Source organism: Pterocles gutturalis, unplaced genomic scaffold, assembly GCF_000699245.1.
Source record: "Pterocles gutturalis isolate BGI_N339 unplaced genomic scaffold, ASM69924v1 scaffold15130, whole genome shotgun sequence".
NCBI classification, from domain to species: Eukaryota; Metazoa; Chordata; class Aves; order Pterocliformes; family Pteroclidae; genus Pterocles; species Pterocles gutturalis.
The window spans coordinates 686-10929 of record NW_010141056.1 but is presented as its reverse complement, the minus strand read 5'-3'; the positions used below and the strand labels follow the sequence as shown (position 1 = coordinate 10929).

General features: G+C 40.4%; 1 protein-coding gene across 1 annotated transcript in view; it reads right to left on the bottom strand.

The window, feature by feature from the left end:
* POC1A (POC1 centriolar protein A) overlaps window positions 1–9256 on the bottom strand; it is a 54708-nt gene extending 45452 nt beyond the window's left edge. The window contains exons 1-4 of the mRNA XM_010083901.1: window positions 9090–9256; window positions 6342–6521; window positions 5102–5209; window positions 3755–3870 (exon numbers count right to left, since the gene is read on the bottom strand). Of these exons, the coding sequence (XP_010082203.1) occupies window positions 3755–3870; window positions 5102–5209; window positions 6342–6521; window positions 9090–9250 (565 nt within the window). The 5' untranslated portion in view covers window positions 9251–9256. The remainder of the gene's footprint in view (window positions 1–3754; window positions 3871–5101; window positions 5210–6341; window positions 6522–9089) is intronic.
* Between the last annotated feature and the right edge of the window lie 988 nt (window positions 9257–10244).

The following is a 10244-nucleotide window of genomic DNA, read 5'->3' as shown; positions in this document are numbered from 1 at the left end:
TGCTGAAATAGTGCTAAATACATTTCTCCTTTGAAAATTTTATTCCAAGGGATTTGTAATATTCCTCACCCTATTAGTGTCTATATTCAGATAAAAGAAAATATGTTGTCAACTAAGGCAAGTCCTGAAAGGAATCACACCAGAAATAGACAAAGTTAATGATACATCCTCCAAGTTCCAGGTAGTAAATAAAGTATTTCCTGTTTCACCAAAAAAAAAACTTGCCATAATGGAAAGATCACCCAGACTGTGGCTGCGTAAAGCAGTCGCATCTTCTGTGCCCAAGGAGTTCTTGGCTGTTGTAAGCTCAGAGAAAACTTCATCTTTCATCTGCCAAACCAGCTCATACCTCCCCGTATGACCATTCACAACACCTCTCCAAAACCTTCCCAACACATCCCGCAGCCTCACTCTATTTCATGTTGTAAACAATAAATCCAGCATAGCACAAGGTGACATCTCCCAGTGACTTGCTGCTACTAAGCTACTGGTTGGACTTGATCTTAAGGGTCCTTTCCAACCTAAATGATTCCACCCTTCCAACAGCCAAGCCCTAGACAAGTAACAGCCAGTTCAGGGACTTATAATGGAGGGTTGACTACCAAAATTGATTCACACCAGCCGACAGAGTGACAGAATGGTCAGTCCCAAGTCTGGCAATATTACTTTCATGTAATCAGTGAAGGTAATGTTTTAGTAACCAGCAGTCAGAAGATAAATTAGGATGGACTTGACACAGCCACAGTCCCCAGTGAACAGAAAACCACCATCCAGCCCCATCTGAATTGTATGAAAGTACCAAATGCTAGACCTGTTTCCAAAGACCTGCAACAGAGGTGTCTCCCATGCAACTTTGCACAGGAAAACAATGTCAAGCAACAAACATTGGCCTTGATGGGCAGTTCTCTGCTGTACAAAGAGTCAGCACCAAGCAGAGGACTGGATAAAGCATCTCCCTGCTCTCCTGTACAGTAAACGTGACCAGAGCATACTTTGCTAAAAACACCTCACACCATACAAAAAACTTTTGCAGCTTGCTCTCTACTTCCAACTTTCACTTATAAATGCCACAGAACAAGTCCTGGCAACAGGAGCAACACTGCTAAAAGACTTATCAGTTTTGGAAAACAACCCAACTTTAACATGCAAGACTGTGGCAGAGCTACTTATCTATTAACTCCTCGATGCAACTCAATCTCTAATAATGGATTCCCTTGAAATCAGGCAGCGTAAACTCGTACTGAGGGAAGAGATGCCCTCTAGTGGGAGCGAGATGGGAGCTGCACCTGGGAGAGCCACAAAACCCAACCCAATTTAGCCACAAGGCAAGTGTATAAATCCCGTGAAAAGCAGGACTTACAAACACACCTGCAGAATACGTTACAAATGCATCAGTTTGCAGCCACGGGTTCACGAAGTGCCTGCATACAGCTACCACTGCAATTTTAGGGTTCTTTGGCTTTTATGACCATTTCTAGTCTAAAGTTTAATACTCAATTAGGATTTACACACTGGCTGTTAAAAATAACACTCATAACAGGAAAAGATTGCTTCAATAGCAAGGGTGTCAGACTCAAATGCCATTCAGTACGGGTGGGATACAGGGGAAATACAGAACTCCAAGACAAAAAATAAACCTGGCAGACAAACCTAAACCACATTAGATTTGGATAATTTAATAGCAGTAAGCGGAAAGCAGGAAGAGATTATTTTTCTGCCAAGTTATACCATGGCTGGAAACACACCCTGCAGACCTTGCCACTGTTGAAAAGCCGATAAAGTAGGTTAAAGGACAATCTGAAACTGTTCAAGTATTTAAACACACTACCTATTTTAGCAACAAGACTTCAGAAAGGCAATTTCAAGTTTTGATATGGGTCACCAGTTAACAATACTTATTACACAAATCACACTTCAGTTTTCATCATTGTAATTGTACCAGTTCAATACCAATGAACTGGAACAACAGTCCTGAAAAGATTTGACTTCCACTAGATTTTGCTAGCTATCAGAATTGGGAGTGATTGCAAACTCATAAGAATAACTGAAGAAATAAAAATAAATCACATTATATGAGAGTTCAAGGAGCTCAGGTAGGTTTACAGTTGAAAAAGAATTCAAAGAGTGCTTGACTTGACTATACAAGGAGAGTACACTTGCAAGGAAGCCCCCATAAGTCAGGAATAAAACACAATCCAGGAACAGGAAACTGATGATAGAAAAAAGGGATATGATTTTTTTTTTTTCTATCCAAGAAAAAACCCTGTTCCAATTATGGTAGTGTCACCATCAGTGCTTATAGCCAGATCAGATGATCATAATAGTGTTTCCACCCATGCAAAGAGCAAAAGAACAGCCCTCTATATGCAGAAGAATTATGAAAGGATTCTAAAGTTTGCAGACTCTTCCTACTCCCCAGAAACCTCTTTTTGGGGAGCTTCTATTTACTTTTACGGAACCCAAAGTACTTTCATAATCTTAATAGCTTCTTTGCAGACAATCCACATTTACTTTGAGCTGAGTAACTCCCATGGCTCCCATCTACCAGGAAAGGTCTAGTCTTTCACACGTTGCTGTGAAGAAAGACAAACCAAAGAACTCTGCTCCTTGAACATCACCACACTTTATCTACCTTTCTATACCCAGGGAAACTAGAAAACCTGTACTGAGAAACCAAGCAAATTTTTTTATCACCTTATGCATGAAGTCAAAATTTTACTGCTCTGCCTTTTCTGCCTGGCATTCAGCTGTTGCAGCAGGAGCTGACAGTAGCTGATGTGATGGCAGAAAGAACACCACACCAAGCTCCAGCCCCGGATCTCTGATCTGCTTTACCAGCATGCTAGAAGTAGTTTCAAAAGCTTACAAAATTAAGTTTAAGAAGCTATCTGTACAGAAACAGTGCTTGAGAATATATGGATTTACAAAATACTACAGCAGCCCTAAAAATCATTAACAGTAAAGGAAAGCCACATTTGGGCTCTAGCAACTAACGTGGACAAAACGGGATGATCAAACTCAAAGAATCTTACAGGGATGGTAAAGGATCCTTTTCCATACAGCTCTATCAAATGGCAGCACTAATGGGTTTGACAAGAAGAAGTAATGCGAGGAGATGCCATTTTGAAGGTAAGGGTGGAAAAAAAATAGTAGACTTCTAAATGTAAAAGCTAACTACTCCAAGGACAAGCCATAACAAGGTCAAAGCTAATCCTGGAAGCTGAACACCAAAGGATATACTGGAAAAAGAGCTGTAAACCAACTGCAGTTCTATACCATGATCCATGTTGATTTTGATTTTCCTCTCTTGTTAACTTTTCCTAGTTTACTCATGAAGAACTTAACCTTTTGCTTTGCTGGAATGCATCTAATTCCTTGTACAGGTTTATTTTGAAGCAAAGGCCACATCCTTTTACTGCACATAATTTCCTCAAGAAGAGTGAAAATGAGCCAGTTGGCACCACAGATAACACCTATGCACACCCTGCAACATGGGACAGTTTCAGCATTGGGGCTTTTTTGCTTTTTTGATGGTGAGTAGAGAAGGAGAAACCAGAACAGAAGTGTTTCTCACCAATATGTGAGAATCAGACTTGGAGCTAACACAAAGCAAAGCATGATGTTTGGTGAAAAAAAGGCTTAGTGGAAGTGCCTTTCTGGAAAAGCAGCAGCAGATGGAGAAACAGTCCTTGGACTTTAGAGTAATTCATATCAAAATAAGGAAAGGTCCAATCTTCCCAGTATCTTCACTTGCCTTGATAATGCTGAAGAAGTCTATTCATCCTAACGTCCCACACCTTCACTGTGTTATCTGTACCAGCTGCAGCAATGCACGTGCCACTGGGATGAAAATCCACATGATTCACAAACCTGTAAATTGCAGTTAAATCCAACTGTTTACATTCAACTCTTGCTAAAGATCAAAAAGGTCTTTTCAAGAAGGGAAGCTACATCATAATGCACTGAACATTACAGAAAGGAGGAGATAATATGAAAATTTGTATTGCTGAATTTCTCTTAAGACCTTGCTTATAACCCCAAGTATAATCTATGCTTAGATTATATCTAAAATTATAGATTATATCTTAGATTATATCTAAGCATAACATCTTCAGCATTTTGCATTACAGGTGTAGGAGCTGTAGACACAAGCCTCCTAAAATATGATGGGTGCAACTGTCACAACAACATTTTCAAGTATTCATTTAATGTTTGCATAATATAAGTCTTCTATTAAATTGAAAGGATTTCTAGAGTGGTGTGTACGTAACTGAACAAGTGAAGAGCATCTTGTAACTCCTCACCCAAACCACACAGGAAATTGGATAAAATTAATTACCCTTTGAGCATTCTTGTAACAAATGCTGAGGAAGTTGAATGTTTCAATTGGTTGTTTGGACAAGCTATATTCCTAAAAGCACTGAGAAAAATAATGTTGTCTGAATTTGTCTTAATAACACTGTATATAACCTGGCAAGAACACAACTTTGTAGTTAAAAACTCAATGCAGCAACAAACTAGGAAGATCCCAGTCTCAGTTCTCTAAGGACTTGTTTTGCATTTCTGGATAAATTAACATTTGCTGTGGCTCAATATTCTCCATAAAAAAGTCCAATTCAACAGCTGTTTTTCTGAATACAAAGTATTTTTTTGGAGTAACTTTGTTATTCAAAAGTTTGAGGATGAAACAAAGCATCCAAGTACCAAGTTGCCAGTACACTTTTGCTCTTTTAATTCACTTCAACACAGAGCAAAATAAAAAAGCTTAACATAGCTAGAAGAAGAAAAAGAATTTAAGCATCTCCAAATAAGCATAAAGAAACTAAGGCTTGACATGTTGGACAGATATCGAAATACAACCCTCAAGGTTCCAATCTGGAGAAGTCATGAAAAAGTCAAAGCAACTCTGGAAGCTCTTTTTGCACCTCATCCTCTTCTGGCTGCTTTTGTAATAGGTGCTAATGATTTTTTTTAAGAGGTAGAAATGATCGCCAGGACAAGAACCTCCAACTGCAGTCACAAAATCAGGTGTACATTGACCAGGCATCTCCATTTCAGAAATCACAAGAAGGCTGGTCCTCCTGCACCACCAGGTACTTACCCCCCATGCTCACAGAAGGAATGTATGCATTCTCTGCTGGTTTTATCCCACAGTTTGACAGTTTTATCATCGCTGGCTGACACTATCAATCGTCCATCAGGAGAGAATCTAAGAGAAGAGTTATAACAATTAAGAAATGCCCCCAAACAAAAAGTGTACAGGGTCAACTGGCTTTGGCCAGCTGTCAAGGTATGTTGGTAAACACACCTCGCCCCTCAAGAGAGTACACTGGCATCAGTGAGACTAAAAATTTCATCACTGTAAATTGAGCGGTAAAAAAAAAAGCAAGCCATAAGTCCTCAAACTATCCATAATTCCCCAAGTACGTAAAATAACCCTCAGGAAAATCTTGAGTCTGACTTAAGATCTCCTGTCTCACTCGTTTCAATTTAAGTGTATCTCAAGTTGTTTCTCTACCCTGATTCAAAACAATTCCTACCTTTGCCACAAGCATTCAGAGCAATATAATCACTCCCAAGATAACAGCTGCAGCAGGAGAAGCTTCATCATTCAAGTGCCTTAGAAAAATGCATTAAGTTCCTATCTCAAAATTTCATATACAAGACAGATTAATCTCTCTCTTCAGAGGCATACATTTTACAGATCAGGACTGGAGCCCCTAACTAGAGATCATCATCATACTGACTGGAAAAACATTCTTTCTGCTCTACTATGGGCATCTGTAGTACTACCAGCCACTGCCACCACCACATTCAAGAACTATAGTGAACTTTTCACCTGCAGAGAAACTGTGGCTTTATCCTAGATGCATATATACATAAAAACTCCTCAGAACAACTGAAAACCAAATCCAAGACAGTTAACAGGAAATAATATTTTTATTACAGCTGCACTTTCAGCATTTTGGAAGGAGCACAGCTGATCATTTTTAACTAGAGCCATGACAAGTCTAAAAGTAACGGAGCTGAACGAACAATATAAATCATTTTGCTTCTGTTAACAACTTCAAGAGGCAGAAGTCACCATACCAGGTAAAAGCAAAACACAGAACAAATGACTAACCAGGAAAGTCTCTGCTTGACAAAGATCACTGAAGAAACACAAAGTGGGTACACAACTATTACCCGAAGGGATCTCTCTGCAGGTCAGCAATACACTTCAGTCACTAGACACATCTGAAATTATCTTGAATAGAAATGTGTTACACAAGACCATGATACTCAGTTCTCTGCTGTGAGGGATAAATCCTCACCTCTGCTTGTCAGAAAGCCGTCCTTACCTGGCACAGCGAACCCAGTTTATGTGCTGACTAAGCGAGAAGAGAAACTTCTGCCTGTGAACCGTCCACACTTTGACTGTTTTGTCATCGGAAGCTGTAACTAAGGACTGGCCATCGCTGGAGAAATGAACACTTCTTACAGTCGCCGTATGAGCCTTGAAGACAGTGGATTCCCCTTTGCTATACAGAAGGAAAGAATACTTTAAAACTGCACAACAGGACAGCAAAGACATTACATCCCTGAAAACACAAAGGTTCCGTAGGCTGAGCAGTGCTATTAAGCACCATTTCTATGGAAACTGCATGTGCTTACATTAGGAAGAAAATGTTGACCAACCCCAAACTCACGAACACATAGCTACAACCAGTTGTTCAGTTCAATACTGGAGCCCAATCCAATAGGAAACAACCCACGATTCCTATAAAGGGGCAAAGATGCTATCATTAATTTGTGCAACCATTTAAAGCAACATTTATGGAAACAACAACATAAAAGAAGCTGCTGAGATTCTGTAATGTTACCAGGTCCTTTGCTGCAAGGCAGGTGAGGAGGGAGGTGAGTGTTTCCACAGTTCATCTAGAGAGCAGGCAGCTACCCCACAACCATCCTGTAATGGCCCATACTCCAGCTGAATGCTCCCGACACCAGCATCACACAAGAAATAACACAATTGAACTCAGCATGCCTGACGTTGTACAACTTTGAGCAAGCTACCATTAACTCAACCAGGCAAGACAAAAGATAAGGTATTGCTATTCTTCTTTACCCATCATTTCCAAATAAATGCAAGAGGCATTATTCTGGCAAATAAATGGACAGCATATTTAGAGATCCAACACACAGCATATTTGGCGATCCAATGGGTATATGGGACTCTTGGAACAAAATACATCTCCAGCATGTCCTGTACTACCAGGAGCAACATATTCACAGATGGAAGAGAACAACAGAAAGAGAGTGGTTTGCTCCTTCCTCCAGTAGGATTTAACAGGCTTTATACTGAAGCTGAGGACTACCAAAACCGTAAAGGCCAAAAAAATCAAAATACTACATACCTTCAAGCAATATTCCCTCCCTCCTCAGAAAAAGTAAGAGCTGCCTAGTTTTATTTAGTCCTTTATCTGCCAGAAGGCAAGGAACAGTAAAGGTTACTTCTCAGGAAAGTTTTCTTTCTGTCCAAAACCACAGAACATCCCCAAGTCTAACAAAGACTCATGCAATGAAATTACATGAAATTACAAAATTCTGTCAGCATGGCTTATAAAAAACAAATCCTAAAGACAGAAATTCACACACCAGGGTAGCACTAACTCCTTCAGTAACGTATCACCCTTGAAAGGGACTGCAAGATTTCAGATTCTCTGGAAATAAACTTCTGTCCCACAGACTATGGGGCAGCTTCTTCCTCCCCTTTTAATGACAGTGCAAAACTGTCAAGCTAAAGGTCTCAAACCTGATTCAACCTAAGCTTTTTTTTGTTGTTGTTATATTTAGAGAAGGTAATTGGACAAAGAATACTAAATAAACACAGATTAAAGGTACTGTGCACCAAGGTATTCACAACCAGGAGAACAGCTCCCTTTCCACATTGGCCCTTTTCTGACACGATGGCCATAGGTGCAGTTTAGACCCCAGAGCTCACGTGCCTAAGCAATCAAGACAGAACCACCCAACACAAATTCAGTTCTCATGCGAGATCCCAGTCCTTTCTTAAAATGTACACGTTAGCTTCCAAGAAATCTAACAAGTTTACGCTGCAATTTCTTTTCAGCATTCTGTGTTAGCAGCACAGCTCTGGACATGGCAAAATGACACTGTCAGTATCCAACTGTTTAGTGTGGGAAACAAGAGACTAGAGGAAACACTGGCAGTTGCTTCTCCGCATCTTGCCTGCAAAAAGCTTCTCATTACTTGCACAAGATTAAGTCTTCAAGCAGAAGTTCTTCAGTGCTCTCCTGGTTGTGCTGTGTTCAATGAAGTGCTCCTTGCTGAAGACATATCACTTCAAACAATGCATCGCAGAGTAAAACAACAGAAGTTAAGGTCTTTCAGCAAACAACTGCTAAGGACTTGACAAGTGTTAATGAGTTAAGGCAACTCAACCTTCTACTCACAAATGGAAACTTCACAATTAGGCTAAGGTACGGAAAGGGTAAGTACCTTCTTGTTAACCATATGCAAGCTCACAGAAAAGACAACACATAATCCAAAGTAGTCTTTTATCCTCGTAACATATCATAATTTACTACCAGTGGAACAGAGAGTTACTAGTTTTAGACCAAGAAATAAAGATTAGAGGCACCTATTTTGTGGACTATAGTACGCATAGAAGCTAACAGCCTCCACCCTGCTTACAGAACAGATATCTCCATCACTAAACCCCGGCTTTCAGCATCTTGCTTAACACTGGCAGAGAAGCAAAAGATTGATTTGCTAGGAGGAAAGACAGACTGGGGGAAAAAGAGGAAGAAAAAAAAACTCACCACTGATGAGTTACATTAGTGACTTCTTAAATTAGCATAGGAAGTTAATACTGACTTTAAGGTTTGCAAAGGATTTTAGTTTTGTTTCCAATGCAATTTTAAGCCCCAGTTATCTCTCTTCTGTCAGAGCTGCCACATAAAATGGTTCTTTTTTTCCCCTCAAACAGATCCCGGGCCCATAGCTGGAGAACTGTTATCAAGAAGCAAGGAGAAATCCCAAACCATAGTTAAAACACAAAAAGAGAGACAGAAGGGAATACTTACATGCTGGGAACCCATAAACGGACTGTTTTGTCTCTAGAGCCTGAAGCCACCAGGTGACCAGAAGGTGAAAACTGAACGCACATCACTGCATCCTTGTGGCCCACAAAGCGATAGGCTCTCATCTGAGGTCTCATACTCCAGATCATCAGGCATGAATCCATCGAGCCACTTGCTGAAATAAAAAAATAAAAAAAAAAACAACCCCTTGCACTAGTTCTCCTCCAACTACACTGCAACTACATTCACACTCAATTCAGCTTCACAGACTGCAGCAATCTGAAGCACGTTGTCCTTAAAGCTTCGCCAATGGATGGCATACTGCACATTTCATCAAACAAAACAAGGGCAGTCATGCATTGGCTTGCACTTACTTTCAAGAGTCAGACTGTGCAACAGCTGCAGAGGTAAAAGCTACACAAGTTGCATAACTTCTTCTAAACAAATACATGCTCAGGAAACACAAAGAAGGTCTGTGGATGAAGGTTCTCTCACCACTTTTTTCACTGGTAAGCAGAGGCAAGTACCAGCTGCAGCAGGTTAAATCTCAAGCAACACACCACAGATTAAGCAGAGAAGCCCTGTGAGTTGGTGACTTAAAGGTAACGCAGGTTCACCTCCCTCCAAGACTTCTCTCTTGTTGAAAAACGTTGATCAGAGTCAGCTCAGCATTTCCTAACCACACATGAAAAATCCAAGCTTGCAACACAATTGGAGCGGTGTTTAGTTTGCTATTAGTAGGAGAGGTCAGCAGGACTTGGTGGAGTCATGTGAGGCTTTAAGGAACTATGGATGGAGATGAGGTCCCTCCATCTTCTCACACCCAGTCTTGCACTCATGCCTACTTCTGGCTGTTTTTTTATTCCTATGGGTGAGTACAACCACAACTTGCCTTTGCTTTTGGGCTTCCAAGAAAGGGGTGGAAGACTGCAAAGGCACGCTCCAAAGACAAGAAAGACAAGAAAGGGCTAGAGGGAGACCAGAGGGCAAAGAATTCACTCACAAGAAGGCGACCATCCTCCAGGACAGATGCTGCTTTTTCAAGACCTCCCTCAGCAGCAAGAAAAAAGAGCTCTGATATGGCAGTATCATCATTAAAAGAAGATTTAAGGTCATCAACGTATAGAAAAACACCAAATAGTTTTTGCTGGAAATGTC